Source organism: Bombyx mandarina, chromosome 04 (genome assembly GCF_030267445.1).
Source record: "Bombyx mandarina strain Sakado chromosome 04, ASM3026744v2".
Lineage (NCBI taxonomy): Eukaryota > Metazoa > Arthropoda > Insecta > Lepidoptera > Bombycidae > Bombyx > Bombyx mandarina.
The window spans coordinates 6,209,930-6,227,831 of record NC_143211.1 but is presented as its reverse complement, the minus strand read 5'-3'; the positions used below and the strand labels follow the sequence as shown (position 1 = coordinate 6,227,831).

Genomic DNA, 17,902 nt, shown 5'->3' with positions numbered 1-17,902 from the left:
GCTATTGTCACACTTCCTCTGATATGCTCATTCCTTATCTTGTCCATCCTTGTCACATCCACACATCCATCTCAACATTCGCATCTCTGTGAAAACATCGTTGAGTTTGCAATAACATCTTCCATTCAACTATCCATTAGTGGTCAAATATTCCATTTTAGTATGTTTTTTTTGGTTTGTGGATCAATTACATTTATTTGTATAGTAATTATTAAAAGTTTTAATGCTATTAATATAAATAATGGTTACATTTCGTTTTTTTCACCTTTACAAGAAAGCAAGAAAAATTCGTAAATAAATGAATCTAAATCTTGATTTTAGTATCTTAAGACCTAGTTTCAATCACCGGGTGAATATTACATAATATATGTTAATTTCTTATCGCTTTATTGCTTCCAGGTTAAGTGCAATAAACCAAGAAGACAATAATGTAGAAGTACAAGTCGATTTTGATAAGTACGTATTTATTTCTTAGCAATATATAAACTTATGTTAAGATTGCTATAAAATATTAAGCATATTTATTTATTTTCGTTTCCAGGGACACAGACGGAGACAATGATACTGGCGATTTCGAAAGAGTGTCGCAGCAGATCGATACTAAGAAGATCGATATTTCGACGACGTGCTCTCCGGACACGGTAGCGGTGTCGACCGTCACTGAGGTTCGAAACCAGCCTACGTTTACGGAAACTGTCGATACTCTACACCGTCAAGAAGAGTTTGAAAATTCCGAGTTTTACATCGAGGAGTCCCTCCCCTCGAGCTTGGAGTGGGGCCGGATCGGACGACAGGTGCAATCCCCATCGGGTTATCATATTATTATTGCAAAGACCTCTGTTATGGCTTAGGGTCGCTGTCCGATGGATCACATATATATTTTAATCTAATTTATAATTCGTTGCATCGCTTCATTAGTGTATCTAGTTGTCGTTTTGTTTATATCCGCGTAGATGATTCTCGATGTAAACGAACCGGAGGTCTTATTTTTCTCTTTATTTGCTCCTGTCTTCGCCGGCCCCTGTTAGCGCGTTTAGTTGTAGCGTTTTTATTTTGCAGTATCTGAATTTGTGAAATGTCTTATGAACTTTTAAGTATCGATCGTTACACGATTTATATTTTTTAGGAGAACATGGATACACACAAGACGGGCATGGATAGGTTACAAGGTTTTTTAATTAAATTATACGGGCTGTGCAAAGTTAACGTATTGTATATTCTCGAAGAGTTGCTAGCCTTGAAAAATGAATTGAATGAACAGACGAAATATATGAATGAGAAGTACGTCGAGATATTACAAGCGTTGGAGCGCAGTAACGAGGAGTCGGCTCTGAGGTTCCGCGAGCAGACGCAGCGCCTGACCGTCGACCACGAGCTGGAACTGAGCGACATGAAAGCCTCCTTACACGAGAAAGACGATGTCATCACACAACTGAATAATGAGATGGAAAATGTCAAACGAGAACATCGGAAAGAGATAGAGAGATTAGGTAAAGAACACGACGGTACGAAGGAGTTGCTCGAAAAAACTAGGGAACAGGTAAAGGAATTCGAAAGAAAACTAGAAGAAATTGACGCTGTTAAACAGAAAGAAATAAAGGAATTGCAAGAGAAGATGCACATGGATTACAAAGCTGAAATTGAATCTCTACGCTCCAGGTGTGTGAAATTTAATTAATAAGCATAAGCCATCGATTTCATTCAAATTTACTGACCAGCAACAGAATAGAATAAAATCTTATAGACACGAAAAAAAAAACAGAAATTTAAAATATGCATACCGTCTTCCACCATTGTTACGTAAGATCGAAGTCACAATTGCCTGTGAATGATTAAGAATTAGTATTTATTTAATTCACAGTATTTCCTACAAAGCTTCTTATAAACATTAAATATTTTCGAATGGAATTAATTTAATCATCTAATTTTATCTTAACGTTCGGTACGTATTGAATATCACAAATCTATATCGTATATTTCACAGATTCCGCTTGGTCGCTCTCACGAACATGGATCGTTCGCCTTCCGAATCCAGTTTGGAGAAGATCGAACGCACTGACGTCATCGAAATAACGAATCACAACGCGATCGTGATGCAGACGAAAGAAAATGCCGAAGTCGAAAAAGAGGAGGCGGTCAGACAAGCTGTCGCGAAATGCGAGGACGAATGGAAACAGAAACTGGAATCTGAATTAGGAGCTTTGAAGGCGAAAAGCGACACGGTAAATTTAGTTTTTATGAAAATACAAATCACCTATAAGACCTATTATACTATTGCATAATGCAAATTGACCGGTCATCGTTCTCGTGGAACCCGTCGCTTGCGATGAAGGGCTCGACGAGAAAATTAACCCTCAGACACAGCCCACTGAGTTTCTCGCCGGGTCTTCTCAGTGGGTCGCGTTTCTGATCCGGTGGTAGATTCTGCGAAGCACTGTTCTTGCTAGGGTTCGTGTTAGCAACGTCGTCAGGTTTGAGCCCCATGAGCTCACTTACTAGTTAAGTTTACGCTAATATAGCCTCTCAAGGCTCTCAGCTTAGGTAGGAAAAAAAGCAAGTTGATTATAAACATAGTGAACAGGGATGCTAGGCCTTATTACAATGCAGTTAAAACTGAGATTGACTTCAAGTTTGAATATCTACCTACCCACCTGCGGCATTCGTTCATTACTAATCGATACTACCTAGCACCGCTGCGTTCATCCAGAGTGCGTTTCCAGAAGTCTTTTTTTGTCACGTACCATCCGGCTTTGGAATGAGCTCCTCTCCACTGCGTTTCCCGAACGCTATGACATGTCCTTCAAACGAGGCTGGTGGAGTAGGTTGTAGATCTCTATGGACTCCAGTAACCACTTACCTAACACCTGGTGGATTGTGGGCTCGTCCATCCATATATGCAATAAATTAAAAAAACAACGGTAGACAGCGGCCTGACTCTGTTCCTGGCACTGCTGATGTCCATGAGCGACGATAACCATTCACCATCAGGTGACCCGTATGCTCTTCTGCCTAAACGGGTAATAAAAAACTCCTATAAATTCGGTCATAGTCAAGTTTCAAGAGTATCCTTAGCATCAGCAGCTTTATGATTCTAATTTCTACGAATGTCGCTGATCTCTTATAATCAAGAGGCAATAAAAATCATAATTGTATACAGTGGTGGATTTATACCAAGGACAGTCGGGGCAAGTGTCCAGAGCGGCAAAATTTTGAAAGAAAAATTTTTTTTAGTGTTCTCAAGATTACTCAATATAATTAATTAATTCTATTAATTAATAATTTTCTTTTTAATTGCTAATTTAAGGAATTCAATTCACCTATTATTTGTGAATTATAACATTGGCACTTTTGGTAAAAATTAATAATCAAGATGATTTAATCAATTTATTTCCTTGAGATTTAAAATAATCATCGATTTTTCTATTTTCTGTAATTATAGAAAATTTAATTAGTTTTTTTTTGTTGTAATATAATTATGAATCACCATTAGTGCAAATTTTATAATTGTTAGAAAAAAAATACAAATATTTATTTATGTTTTTGGAATATATGACATAATAATATTATGATAAAGTTTCCGCAATCAATTAGCTATTTTAATTTTGAAAAATAAATATATAAACTACAAATTTAGATAAAATTTCAGTATTGGGGCGTATTTTGTTACAATGGTCAGGAGCGGCATTAAGTTTCAATCCGTCCTGATTGTATAATGCTTTTTCAGACGTCAATAAACGAGGCGACGCGTCGTTTGTTATGTGAAAAAGACCGTCAATTGGAGTTGGCGCGCGAGAGGGAACAAGTGCTCGCGCGGGAATGCAGCAAGTACAGAGACACGATACAGCAGCTCACCGACCCCGAGACCAATGACTACGACGAGCTCGTCAAAACTCAGGTAAGGGCTCAGTGTGCTTAGGGCGAGTTTTTTTTTACTTCTCGATCGCGTTAAAGTCAACTAAAATTTGTATGGAGTTAAAGCACTTTTTTACTGGTGGTAGGACCTCTTGTGAGTCCGCGCGGGTAGGTACCAACGCCCTGCCTATTTCTGCCGTCAAGCAGTAATGCGTTTCAGTTTTAAGGGTGAGGCAGCCGTTGTAACTATACTTGAGACCTTAGAACTTTTATATCTCAGGTGGGTGGCGCATTTACGTTGTAGATATCTGGGCTCCAGTAACCACTTAACACCAGGTGGGCAGTGAGCTCGTCCACCCATCTAAGCAATAAAAAAAATAAAATAAAAAAAAGCGCTCCTAGCGGCACGAGCTCGTACTGTCAAATGTATAATATAATACGTCCTCGTTCTACAACGATATCAATCTGAGACTACTTTTCTATCGCTGAATTAATTTTTAATTCAGTCAAGCCGTTAATTGAGAGACGTTTTCTATAATTTACAGTTTGCCTCGCTCGAAAACGAGAAAGCCATTTTACGTCAAGAGATACAGGATTTAAAGAAGGAGCTGGAGAAGAAATCTGAAGAGGGCGAGAAGAGTCGAGAAGATGACAGCGAAGGCCGATCGTCTCCTAGACGCGAGGATTTGAAGAAGTTGAGATCCCGCTGTCACACTCCCGTAGGGCTCCCTGCGGGTACTCTGAGTTTTTCTGCTTGTTTGCCAGGACACACCGTTCTGGTCATGTGGGAACCCGCACATTTCAATTACACGGTGATGCAGGTAATGTTTAAATATTAGAAATTCATATCACATTTATTGATGAATATCGATCAATGAAGTACATTTTTAGTCCTAACTATAAAAGTAAGGTAATAATGAAAATAAGAAACCAGCATCGGTTTCACCAATCACGTCACACCAGATGAGCTGTAAACTTGTTCAACCGTCTAAGCTATAAAATAAAATAACAAACAATACTGCTATAATGTTCTTGTTTTTGGCACTTTCGTGTAAGTTAATGTTATAATATGATTAGACAAATTATAATAGATGGCGCTGTAGTTAAAATAAACAGCATCGACATATTTTTTATACACACAGACATCGAGGTATATTTTTCAAAGCTTTTTCATGAGTTCATGTTTATTTAGAATTTCAAGTAGTATAGTAATTTAATAGATTATTAGCATTATTTTCTACTACTATTGCCTAAATGCTTTTAGATTTAGCTAAAAACCAAATAATTTTACTAATTTATTTTTTTAATATATTTAGGATGTAGGTTTTAGCATTGTATCATAACTATGCTTCATTCTATTGTTCCAGGAAGCGCCGATAATGTACTTCGTTCATAGCGATTGTCTCCCGGCTCTGGATCTCAGCATACAAGTGAAGAACGAAAGCGAAAGAAAGCTGTATGCCATCGCGACCGTCGAGTCGAAGGAGTATTGTTATGCTAAAAAGGTACGTTACACGTGACCCCGGAATCTTAGTGTCTAGTGTCTACTAACTACTACTTTGGTTTATTGGGATTTTGACACATAAAGTCAGTTTTCTGACAATAGATGGCGTTGTACTCCTCGAGGGTTCTCGATGTTACTAGATCCTTTGATATTCGTTTCGGGTATTCGGCGATAGACGGCGCTACTCTTACCGACGTAACACTATTATTAGTCGAACATTTCCTATGAAAATCTGCGATGTTTTCAGATCTACAAGAAAATAATTTTAGGTAATATTTGAGGGTAACGTAAAACCTTTTTATTAATTACAGAGCGGCAACCGTTACCACATGCCGCGTAGCTCACGTTTCTACCGCGTCCGGGTTCGTCCGTCGCGCGTGCACCAGCCGCACCCGCCGTGCTGCGACCACAAACACAAACAAGGTAAATAACAAGATGACAATAAACTCGCACGATTACGCGTTACTTGTGAGACAAATTTTATCTGGCTACCCGCATTTATTCACAAAAATTCCTGTGGCTCGTTGACAAATTGTTACGGACTTCTATGATTTTGGAAACTAACAGTAATATCCACCACATAGGATATACAGAATACAATTTATAAAACATACCAACAAAATACTTTTTTAATGAACTGATAAATTACTGACTTAAATAGCATGACTTCTAAAATTTTAAATAATGTATCAGTAGTATGTGTAGCAGTAGTGTAGCTATCGCTAGAATTATCTATTATAAAAATTTACATTCGATTGATTTATTTAAAGTCATCGATTACGTTGGGAACTCCCCGAATCGAACGTCGGTCGATATCGAAAGACGTAAGTTGATGTAGTCATACACATAAAAATTATTGTAATTTAAATAAATTATATAATAATAAATAATAAACCATGTTTCATGTAAAAAAACAACATAATTTTATAATCTGATGTAAAATTTATACACACAATCCTCGATCTCTGTATCAGAAGAAGTAAGAAACAATTCCCCGTCCGTCCCCTAAGTCTTCTTATGTAATACTTGAACAAGCCCTAAGTTACGCAACGTTTTTAACATTTTTAAGTTGCAACGTTGGGATCGATTGAGGGGCCTCGTGGAAATAATTAAAATTAATAAATTAATATTTGCAATCTTGTAAGATACTGAATTCAGTTACTTCATCTATTTTCTTTGCATCGTATATTGTGTAACTAGCGCTTCCAACATTTACCACGCTAGTGTTGTCATTAACGTAGATGTTTTTTTATAATAAAAAAAAAAAAAAACAGTATTTTGCTTCAATTTGGGCTGTATCCTGTTTTAGTTAATTTTTGAGTGAGTTAATTAAAATGTGAGTTAAATAAAACGCGGTCGCTAACGTCACATTGCAGATGCAATGAAAGGCGGAGTGTTGCCAGTGTTCGCTGAGCGCCGACCGCTCAAGAAATGGCTGACGTACATGCATGTCCCAGGTCTTTGCTTTTCCTTCATCTTTTTGTTTGCCTTTGTTTTGTTTGCATTTGCATTAAAATAGTCAAGTCTGACTTAAAGGTCTTAGTTACCAGGTCATAAAATCCCTTAAAAAAATATTTGCCGATGTGCGAGTACGAGGTTTGTATTCGATTTAAAAAAATACCGGTTCTCAATGAGCTTTGTCATAGTCTACCACGAATCACGATTGAACTATCGATAAATTTACTCACGAGTCAGTGGGCCGATGATCGTCAGTACGAGATGTTTTAAACAATAGAACGGTGAGAGTGTCGACTCGAGATACATCTCTATTATGATTCGTCGAACAGCGAGGTAGTCGATTACAATTTTTGATTCGATTTTAATTTTGTTTCGACTGTAATTCGTTCCATTGCTCGGAACATCTCGGAATCGCCTATCATTAGTTCATATAAGGAACAGTAGAAATGTTTTAAAAGAATAAATTCAACTAATTTAAACTATTAAAAGACGCATGTTATTTAGATGATCTGATCATAGTTCTAACACAATTAAATTTATACTACAATTTAACTGTATCCGAAACCAATGCTATGCTTCTGTGATATGTTTCTTGTTCTGTGATTAGATTATGTACATATGACGTCACTTGCGTGTAGTATAATCTCTGGTTTTGATGTTGACTTACTGGTTTAATTCGATTTTTGCCGCGTCCATAGTTTTCAATTGTGTTTCGTTGCTATCATTGCATTAGCTGTAGGCGCTTCATATAATCGCTTCATCGTATCAAAATCACATATACTAAGCCAATACACCAATGCATTCTTGTATAACAACATAGTGTGACGGTAAATGTTGGTAGCTATGTTTTTTAGCTTCGATTATAAAATAAAGCACATCTGTGTTCCTCAATAACGTAAAAAAACTAAAAATCATATTGATATTGTCATTTTTTAACAAAACTAACCAATGTTACGAGATTTTTCAGACATATCCTTGTATGTATATAAATTTGCAGACACTCAGAAATCTGTCGATACAAGTCAGTCGACGAGTTCGAATACGGACGAAGCGAATCGAGTCGAAGTAGCAACGGGCACGCTGATAAACTTGGAGTCGCCGGTGTCGACGAGTGAGGCCATGTCTACGTCCAGCGCCGCCCCGCAACCCGAGGACCAGTTGGACTCTATCGAGGCCAGCGATCAGTGGCAGAATTCTAGAATGCAGCTATCCACCGTTAGCAACATGTTAGTCCATTTTTTTTATTCTAAAAGATAACCCTTATAGAGCTTTGTACAGCTTCTAGCGAGAGCCTATTCTTAGCGATAGTTTTTTCTCCTACCTATGCTGATAGGCATAGGAGGCTATATCAGCGTTACCCTAGCGTGTAGGTAAGCTCACGAGGCTCGAACCGGGTGTGTTGTTAACAGTGGCCCTACCAAGAGCAGTGCTTCGCAGAATCTACCACCGGATTGGCAACGCGACCCACTGAGAAGATCCGGTGAGAAACTCAGTGGGCTGTGTCTATGGGTTAATTTACTCGTCGAGCCCTTCGTCGCAAGCAACGGGTTCGGCGAGGACAGTGACCGGTGCTTGAGGTACCTAAAAGCACCGTTGATCAGCATAGTCGCATCAATCTATACATACAGATATACCGAGCGTCTTACCTATATAGACCACTGACGTAATTATAATTAGTTTTCAGAAATATCTATTCAAACGATTGTGCTATAAAATAATGACTTTTCAGAACTGACATGGAATCCAGCGTAGGAAGATTCCCGGGACAGGAGCCGTTGGAGTTGACCGTGAGTTCCGTATCGGTTATGTCTCGCGGCTCCGTTCCTCCTGGCTCGGAGTTGGCGGAGGAGGCGACTCCATGACCCAAGCGTATCAAAGCCACCGCTTTGAAACTTATATAGTCGATACTTCAACGTGAAATATCGATACATATTACGTGCAGTGCGGTGTACTCGTGATGCGCGAATTTAATCGATTTTGACGTGATCACAACTGGTATCGATATAAATGTGCTGAGTGATGTGGAATGATAAAAGGTTGAAGGTAAAAAGGAGAGGATTTGAAGAACATACAATATTCTCATTAATTTGGATTTTTATGTATATAAAGTAGTTGTATTCTTTTAGTGTGGTAAACTCAACGTCTTTTGTGTTCTGGTGTGATGGATGATTAAATCGTGAGAAAAAAAATCGTTTCTACGCATGCAATTGGAATAAAAATTATTAGTTTTTGGATAAACTAATTAGTGTCTTCCAATATCTTCTGAATATATTTTATCGAATGAAAAAATCCGCCTCAACTCTGATGACTGAAGCTGACTGCGATTCAATATTTACGAACGGAGTGATTTTTTTAAAAAATTGCTCTTGCAGTTTGTTATAATTAAAAGTATATAATTATAATCTAAACATTCTTCATTAATACAAAATTTTTGTAATTTCAAAAACGAACCTTCAGTCTCTTTTTATTACAGTCGTAAATAGGAAAGTTGTCGAGGATTATCGATCCTTTACTGACCAGTCTTTTTATTCTTCTCTCGTTAGTACAAAATCGCTTAGTCGTTTACAATTTTACTTATTATATTTGTTCAATACGTATATTTACTGTATTATTGCTTTGTTTTTATTTTCCTGTCGCAAACAATTTCGATGCAATATAAATGTGGAATATAAATTATTTAGTTATTTAGTTTTTTTTTCTTACAAAAATGTAACTGTAGATGCGATGTAATAGCGTAGTTAGCACAAAGTAGTTACGGGGTAGTTGTAATCGACTTTCTTGCTTCTCTGTACTAAGCGTCGTATTATTCGATATTACAACATTTAATGAATATTACGATTATCAAAATAATTTGTAACGGTAACTTCTCTTAAGGTTCCCACGTAGGTCTGTTTCGATAACTAAGTCATAGTGATTAGTTCCTCGTAGGGATTTCTCTCTAAAATATCGTTAGACTTTAACAATATGCTTTAACACACGATCTCGCTCGATTCAAGTTTTTTCCCCTAAATATCGAAATCTAGCCTTAGAATACGACCGCGTTTCTCATGTCGAAGATAAATAAATACGATGCATGAATAATGACGTCTGATCCGTCTTAGTCTTTAGGAAACGATTTGCAAATCAGTGTGCTTAGTTCGAGTTTTTTTAACGTTCTCGATAACGTAAAAGTTAACTCAAATTTGTATGGAGTTGGAACGTTTGCCTACGTTTGCCGCTAGGGGCGCTGTTCCAACTGCATACAAAATTGAGTTAACTTTTACGCTATGGAGAACGTTAAAAAACTCGCGCTAAGCACACGCTATGTGTGTTGGTAGTTAAGGTGTTGCTTCACGTTGAAATTCGTTTGTGGCCTTATTGTGAATGGCGCCCAACATGGGGCACGTGTTTCTGATATTGTCGCACTAGCCGTGCGGTTGTTGGATATATAAATTTAGAGACGTTGTTAAATGGCGCAAGCCGACCGCTGTGATAGTACGTGCTGTGTGCCCCTTTCGATCCCTAAACGAACAGTTTCGCGAATAACAAATCTAAAAGGTATCATGCAATATGAATAAGGAGTATTAATTAGGCCTATTTTAAGATGTTTTTATATTTACGAAATCGAAATTGCGGTATGTCATGGCAACACTGCAGTCCCCTTATATAATTAACGAAACACAGAAAGAAAAGTATTTTTTTTTTCAAATAGGAAAACTGATGCACCTTTGTTTTTTTTTAAATATAACAGATTGTGTGTCAGATCGATTTAATGCCAATTATGAAAAAAGGGCTTTAAGATTGCCTTTCTAGAATATTAAGCAACGTCAAAACAGGGAAGGGGATTTTGGTTTTAATGATTTTAATTAAGCTAACGTGTCTGTGTTGTTCTAAAAATTGCTTGTTTACGGCGCCGTGGACACAGCAACAATTGAAGCCGACAACGATATTACGTCTAAGTTAGAGGTTAATTTCTGTGGGTGTAATGAAAGAAGTTTATTGTACATAATTTTGTTTAAGCGAATAAAATTTTAATGTCGTTAAGGTTTAGAAGATTTAAAGTCGTCTCCATTAATAGGAATGGTATAGTTTGCCCTGATTGATATAGGTTCGTACAATAGAAGTTGCCCGGACGCATTGAGTTATAAACAGACATGTGAAGATCGTGAACAAGACAGTTGTTCGAAAGATAACGTGCTAATAATATACTTGAAAGTTTTAATTGTCACTAACCGCCTTTTAAATTTAATGAAAACGAGTGAACAGATTTGTCCTTAATTAATCTCTGCTAATAATATAAGTTGGATTTTGAGACGAATGCTATTCGATTTGTGATTTGTTTTGTATGTGTGCGTGTCGCTTGAACTGATGACGTAATTCGCGTCGTTTTGCCGACGGAATGACCGTTTAAATATTTTTCATTATTTTTTTTTGTTGCGACTGCACACGCACTGCAAACGCGTCGTGCGTTAGCTTACGTACTATTTTGTAGTGACCAATTTTATTATTAGACAATGAAAAGAAAATAATAATATGTAAATCTGACATCTGTAATGTAATTTTTATATACAATAAATAGACGATTTTATACAAACCTTGATCTTTTTTTTATATTTTCACAAACCAATGATCACTTGAAAATGTAGGAACAAACATTTCAACTTTAAATGTACTCGCTGTTCATATTAATAATAATCAACAATTTAACCATAAAAAATCTATTTACAATTTATATTACTATGTACAAGGAGTCATTATAAAAGACCGTTGAAAGCGTTCATGTTCTGTTGGTGTTGAACGTCGAAGTATTGTTTACATTCCGTGACGTCATTGGAGGAGAAGGCGCAGTCCGAATAGTTCCACGCTTGCGTTTCCAAAGTCTGAACACAATCCTGCCCGTACCGATAGAAACGTTGGTCCTGTATGTCCATTATTGGAGAGTTCCTGGTACTCTCAGCTGGATAGTATTGAGCCCCTTCCGGATAATACGGCTGTTGTACGTAAGCCTGCTGGTCGCAGTAGCCTTCGTTCTGTTGATAGCAGCCGCCGAACAGTTCCGGGGACGGGGTTTCGCTGGACTCGGATCCGGTGGGATGTTGCCAGTCCAACCAATACGGATCCTCAGGCCTGGAGTTTTCACTGTTTAGATCCGCGAACGTCGGCGGAGATTCTAGGGTGTTTTCTTCCATGGGATAGTCTAGTCTTATTGGTTGGTCTAGTTGAAATATTTCCTCTGGGTGGAAGATGTCGTCAGCCGGCAACGCGGTCGGGTCGTAATGTTGTTGGACTGACAGTGACGGCGCTGGCGGCACGGGAGGGACGTAGGTCGTATAGGTCTGCGCTTCCGAGAGTGGCCACGTTGAAGCCATGCAAGGCTCTGACGAAGGGTCCGCGCGCCAGCGACAGGAACACTCAAAAGGACCGCATGTGCATGTTAGTTGAACTGTAAGAAAACAATTGTTAAGCGAAAAGTATCGAGACTTTGAAATAATCACAAAATTACACCGAACGTAGGAGAAAAAATTGTAAAAGATAAAGACAGATGGTACAGCGGGGATACTTAAACCAGTAACATTACAAAATGCGGTCGAAAATTTCATTTCTCTAATGTTTTAAACAGCACGCAATCTAATACAATTTGAAAATCAGCTGAAGTACAATTCAATGGCAATCTTTAAAAGGCTAAACGCTTATGATGAGATTGGCTATACCATTCCATATAGGCTATATGCTTTACTATTCCGTTTTGACTTCTGGAATGATGACCTTTCGCATTCTCTTGATTTACATTTTAATATTAATTTGGGCATTCAAAATATAAAACGGCCTACCTCTTTGACTATCCGGAATCAGCGGCGGTGGCTGGGAATGAGGATTAACTAGTTTCTGGGACATCTGCTTTTCTGGTTTTACAGTCATCATTTTATCTGCAATCGCCGCTTCTCTCGCCAGCAGTAATGCTATACCTCTGACTCTTCTACCAGCTCCTAAAGACCGTCGCACTTCACTGGCTCCTTTTGCTTCGGGTCTTGGATGATCATGGGAACCCTTTGCTTGAAAGAATATAGCATGTTCTGTATGGCGCCAAAAATGCGTCACTGGGTACCCGCAATGACCTCGGCAAGGTTGAACTTCGAGGCGTCCTCCGTTACATAGTCTATTTGGACATGGTTTTCCTATGTAACAAAAATGTATTTGAAGTTATTCAAGTAACTAATACTTTTAGGCAATGCCTCCAATTAAAATCAATTGATCGACAAATAATTAAAGTATAGAAAAATTTATACCAAGCATTGTTATACAAGTTTATTTGGGTTGTAGAGCTCATAGCCCATTTGATGCAATGCGGTTGCGATCATGAAAACTGACACATTGGGACATGACTTTGAAATTTCAATTGTATACTCATTGTCCCACCTCTCAAGCCGGAACGCATCAATTATTCACGCCCGAAATATATAATAATATGATGATGGTAGCCGCCGACGCGGATTTGCAATATTAACTACCACCAGTAAAAATGGATTGGGGATCGTAATACGTTAGTGTAATAGTGGGAGAACGGCGTTGCCCATTAATCGGGAATTCCTTAGTCGCCTTTTACGACAACCACGGAACGAAATGGTGTGTTATCTAGGCCGACGCTGTACAGCTCATAATAGATTCGGTTCTCTGTTCTCGAGATTGGCATTAGGAAGCCTGAATAGGGCAGTGACAATATCTTCTGATTAAAAGCTTAACAATCTGAGTTATCATGCAGATGATCCTGATGACATGGTCTGTAAATCTATATCAATAACAATTACCTTGCTGTTTCTTCCGTGCTTTATCACAGATGGCGGGCCGCAAATGGACCCTGGAGCCATCTGGTAGTCTGCATCTAACGGAGCACACCAATACGCCTAGGCAGCTTTTCTTCAGGATGTGTACATTGTGATTGTTCGTGTTCCTCATGGCCCAGCCCGAGGCGTGTCTGCGGGCTTCCTCACAGGCCGGAGGGTACACTCTTCGCACGTGACCGTCGCACCACTCGGCGAACGCGTCGAAGCTGGTGACTCGCGGCACTACAGCGTCGTTAATATCCCAGTCGGCAGTCGCTGCACCCTCGGACATATCAGTGCGACTGGTGCTGTGAAATAATATATCGATAAATCAAATAATTATATTTAAAAAAAAAAAATCGTTAGCACGTCGAGTTAATTTGTGTTTAGTAACTAGGGTAGTTCATGTTTTTTTTGTAGCTTAGATAGATGGACGAGCTCACAGTCCACCTGGTGTTAAGTGGTTACTAGAACCCATAGACATCTACCTTGATATAATGAGTTCTAAGGTCTCTTACAACAGCTGCCCCACCCTTCGAACCGAAACGCATTACTGCTTCACGGCAGAAATAGGCAGGGTGGTACCTACCCGTGCGGACTCACAAGAGGTCCTACCACCAGTAATCTCAGTATAGTTACAACGTTTAGTTAGTTAGATAAGTAAATGTGAATTGTTTTGAATTTTCGATAAATAAATGCGACAATTTATATAAGTCCGTCTTGTTTGAAAGCGAAAGAGTACGCTTAAGCTTCACGGAAAGTTTCGTCCCCCTCGTAAGTGTAATTCAGCCAATTGCTTTAGAATTGCCGTCTGAAGGGGCAGGCGCGCCTTAATTGGATAAATAACTTTGTGTATACAGAGGGAACAAAATACGTCGGCAAATAGACTTTGTATGCACTGATACTTTGTTGAGCTTACGAGATGCTTTTTGAATTTAGAAAACTTTTTTTGTTTAATTCCGAAAAAGCTCACAATAACGACTGAGTTTTCTTGGTTTAATAATTAAAAGACGCTGGGTTTTATGAGCATTCTATTTCTATTCTGGCTATTCTAGTACTAGGTTATCAGCTTTACCTTAAACTAGCCTATCGCGCCTTTACGAATGACATTTGTGACGGAGGCATAACTTTGTAAGATCAAACAGTTTTCCGAAGTATTTTACCATATGTATTTTGAAGTGAAAACTACTTTATGAAGACCGTGACTCGACGAAAAAGCCACAATAAAAAAGACCAATATATATATTTCTAGCATTTAGTCTGCAAGAAAATGAGACGGAATACTTCAGTTATACACAGATACTTTTTTCTATTGTTAAAAAGCTCACGATCTATATCGTGTATGCCACCGCCCCCTTAAGACATTAGTATCAGTAAATTTTAAAGTGCACTGGAATTATTATTACGCCTTTCAAACCAGAATGTACGATTGCTTCACGACAGAAATATACAGGAAACAGTACCTAATCTTTTTTTATTTTTTATTGCTTAGATGGGTTGACGAGCTAAGTTAAGAGGTTACTGGAGCCCTATGACTAGACATCTATGACGTAAATGCGCCACCCACCTTGAGATATAGGTTCTAAGGTCTCAAGTATAGTTATAACGGCTGCCCCACACTTCAAACCGAAACGAATTACTGCTTCACGGCAGAAATAGGCAGGGTGGTGGTACCTACCCGCGCAGACTCACAAGAGGTCCTACCACCAGTAATTACGCAAATTAAAATTTGCGGGTTTGATTTTTATTACACGATGTTATACCTATCTTTATCGTGGAAGTCAATCGTGAACATTTTTTGAGTAGGTACGTATTTCATTAGAAAAATTGGTACCCGCTTGAGATTTGAATACCGGTGCATCGCTCAACACGAATGCAACCAGACGTCTTTTCCCTATAGGCCACGACGACTTTGATCGAGGATGACCCAGGATGTGCGTTTACTTATTAGACTACGAACGCCAAGCGCAAAGTAAAAATGCTAAACTTACAAAAGACCCGTCTTTCTTTGTTGACTTGAATTTTATTTAAAAGATAATTAATTGTGATGTCGTCATGGCATAAAGGATGAGACGTCCGGTGCATTCGTGTTGAGCGATTTAAATTGTAGATGTCTATGGGCTCCAGTAATCACTTAACACCAGGTGGGCTGTGAGCTCGTCCACCCATCTAAGCAATAGAAAAAAATTTAATTGTACGCAGGTGTACCTACTTAATAACATATCCGAAATATTCATGAAAGCGCACGCTCTTTACCTTGATACACAAGATTGAAATCTAACCCATCTAGGGACTCACTCAAACACAGGAAAAATCAAAATCGATCGAGCCGTTTAGTAATTATAAAAACTAGTGTTCGTCCAATGATTGCAATTCGACCACAATTACCCCAGATTATGATTGGTTTTTTCATTGACCATTTCAAAATTTAAGAGATTTATCATAAAAAAAGATAAAATAATAGACAAGAAAATAAATTCGATTGGGAAAATCGCACTGATTTGTCTATTTCGAAGAAAAAAAACACGAAGTACCTAAGTACTTCCAAAAATAAAACTGCAACAATAAGTCTCGTAAAATTGTATCAGTTGTGAATGATGTGAACTATGAACCAGTTACTAAACAATAGCTAGGAATATCGTGGAACAAACAATAGAAAATGGTATCTATTTAACTACATATTTGTATTTGACTTTTAAAATTTTATATAGATAGATTTGTAGGTAGGTACCTAACATTTCAATATTTTGCCGATCTCGTATTGTGTAACTGTGAAAAAGTTTTCATTAACAGTAAAAAATATAAACGGGGCTTAGCAACAGCAGATACCTACGTATTATAAAAACAAAGGATTAGGGATTAGTGAAAATGGCTAGTAATTTAATCCTCCAGAATGAAAAAAGGATTGTAAATTTTATAATACAATTTTTTAGGACTAAATAAGTTAAGAATGTTTGAGTACGACGCTTGAATTATTTATCTGTTCTTTTTTAGAAAAGGACAAAGCTTACCTAGCTGAATTTAGACACTGCTAAATATAACAATAGCTAACTGATTTTTTAAGCTAAGCTTATTAGTAAGTAGCTACAAATTAGTTTTTATGTGCGTACATAGGGCCTTGCGTGCTTATATATGAGATTTTGAGACCTTTGAGATTTTAGCAATATGAAATTAAAGTAAGTATATTAAATTATGTCCATGACTCGTGGTTACCGAAGAAATTACCATTAGGAATTCAATCATGAATTTTTTATTTTATTGAACTATCATTTTGTTTATAGGATTACCAAATTCTGTATGATTAATGTTTTTTCTACCTATCCTGATAGCCTTGAGAGGCTACTTCAGCTTCCCGTTAACTTGTAGGTGAGCTTACGGGGCTCAAACCGAGAGTGTTGCTAACACTGGCCCTAGCAAGAGAGCCGGATCGGAAACGCGACCCACAAAGAAGAACCGGCGAGAAACTCAGTGGGCTGATGGGACTTCTTACTGAATCATAGTTCATAAAGGGAAAACAAAAAAAGGAACAATAAATAATAGCGTAAAAAAAGTAACAAAATACGCTTTTATAGAAAATAGTGTAAGAAAAAATGATTTTATTGTAAAAAACCCGGGGGGTGCATGGTATCAGTAGTTATAAATATTTTATTAGGACCCCAAATCTTTTTTTGTTAGTTTTTTTAAACTATTATTTATATTTCATTTTTTAGTTAAATTACAATTTTTTCAATATATTTTTTTAAATATTGAATTGTCATCGGTCCTCTTAATAAGTATATCAAATTTCGAGTTAATCCGACATTTTGAAAGGGGTCAAAATCATGTTCAAAAATTCCGTTACAAACACATACATCTGAAGCTAATAAAAGCGTATTATAAATGCATTAATTGTTTACAAGCTCTTAAAAGGAAAGGAGAGCCGAAGACTTGGCTCAGTGGTGTAAATTGAGAGAGGAGTTTGTCCAGCTGTGGACCACTATGGACTGATGATGATGAGTTCAATGCTCTCTAGTAAAAAACTGTATTGACAAATTTTACTAACGGTGCATTCTAGAAAAACCTTCCTTAAATTTATTTTACAAAGTAGCACTTGGACTACAATATTTAAAAAGTTTTTTTTATTAATACCATATAACAGGTACTTACAGGATCACCATTTCCGAAATGATAGGCAGCGAACACTGTCACAATTTTTCAAGTTTATAACTATACACACTGTTCACTGAAACACAATTATCACGATGTTGCAAATTATAATAAAAATATGCAAACAAGTCTTCGCGCTTCG

The 17,902-nt window shown here is 37.6% G+C and overlaps 2 protein-coding genes across 3 annotated transcripts in view; one reads left to right on the top strand and one right to left on the bottom strand.

Moving 5' to 3' along the window:
- Nucleotides 1-11,387, top strand: part of Atg17 (autophagy-related 17) — a 25,675-nt gene extending 14,288 nt beyond the window's left edge. Inside the window, exons 12-22 of one of the 2 annotated variants that reach the window (XM_028183964.2) lie at nucleotides 400-456; nucleotides 542-665; nucleotides 1,127-1,659; nucleotides 1,985-2,222; nucleotides 3,725-3,895; nucleotides 4,398-4,673; nucleotides 5,220-5,357; nucleotides 5,668-5,779; nucleotides 6,733-6,813; nucleotides 7,812-8,040; nucleotides 8,544-11,387. In XM_028183964.2, the coding sequence (XP_028039765.2) occupies nucleotides 400-456; nucleotides 542-665; nucleotides 1,127-1,659; nucleotides 1,985-2,222; nucleotides 3,725-3,895; nucleotides 4,398-4,673; nucleotides 5,220-5,357; nucleotides 5,668-5,779; nucleotides 6,733-6,813; nucleotides 7,812-8,040; nucleotides 8,544-8,676 (2,092 nt within the window). In that variant the 3' untranslated portion in view covers nucleotides 8,677-11,387. The remainder of the gene's footprint in view (nucleotides 1-399; nucleotides 457-541; nucleotides 666-1,126; nucleotides 1,660-1,984; nucleotides 2,223-3,724; nucleotides 3,896-4,397; nucleotides 4,674-5,219; nucleotides 5,358-5,667; nucleotides 5,780-6,732; nucleotides 6,814-7,811; nucleotides 8,041-8,543) is intronic. The other variant, XM_028183965.2, reaches the window with a different exon arrangement.
- On the bottom strand, nucleotides 11,361-17,902 carry LOC114250218 (transcription factor glial cells missing 2). The gene is made up of 4 exons (XM_028183994.2): nucleotides 17,761-17,902; nucleotides 13,600-13,922; nucleotides 12,625-12,969; nucleotides 11,361-12,236 (listed from the first exon to the last, which is right to left on the bottom strand). Exons 1-4 carry the CDS (start codon nucleotides 17,769-17,771, stop codon nucleotides 11,548-11,550), a joined length of 1,368 nt encoding a protein of 455 aa, XP_028039795.2. The 5' UTR covers nucleotides 17,772-17,902; the 3' UTR covers nucleotides 11,361-11,547.

Bases quoted from the DNA above. Each gene is read 5' to 3' on its own strand.
- LOC114250218 (XM_028183994.2), bottom strand. The intron at 12,970-13,599 runs GTAATTGTTATT...TTTGTTACATAG, and splicing joins AGCACGGAAGAAACAGCAAG to GAAAACCATGTCCAAATAGA. The intron at 12,237-12,624 runs GTAGGCCGTTTT...GTTTTCTTACAG, and splicing joins GATTCCGGATAGTCAAAGAG to TTCAACTAACATGCACATGC.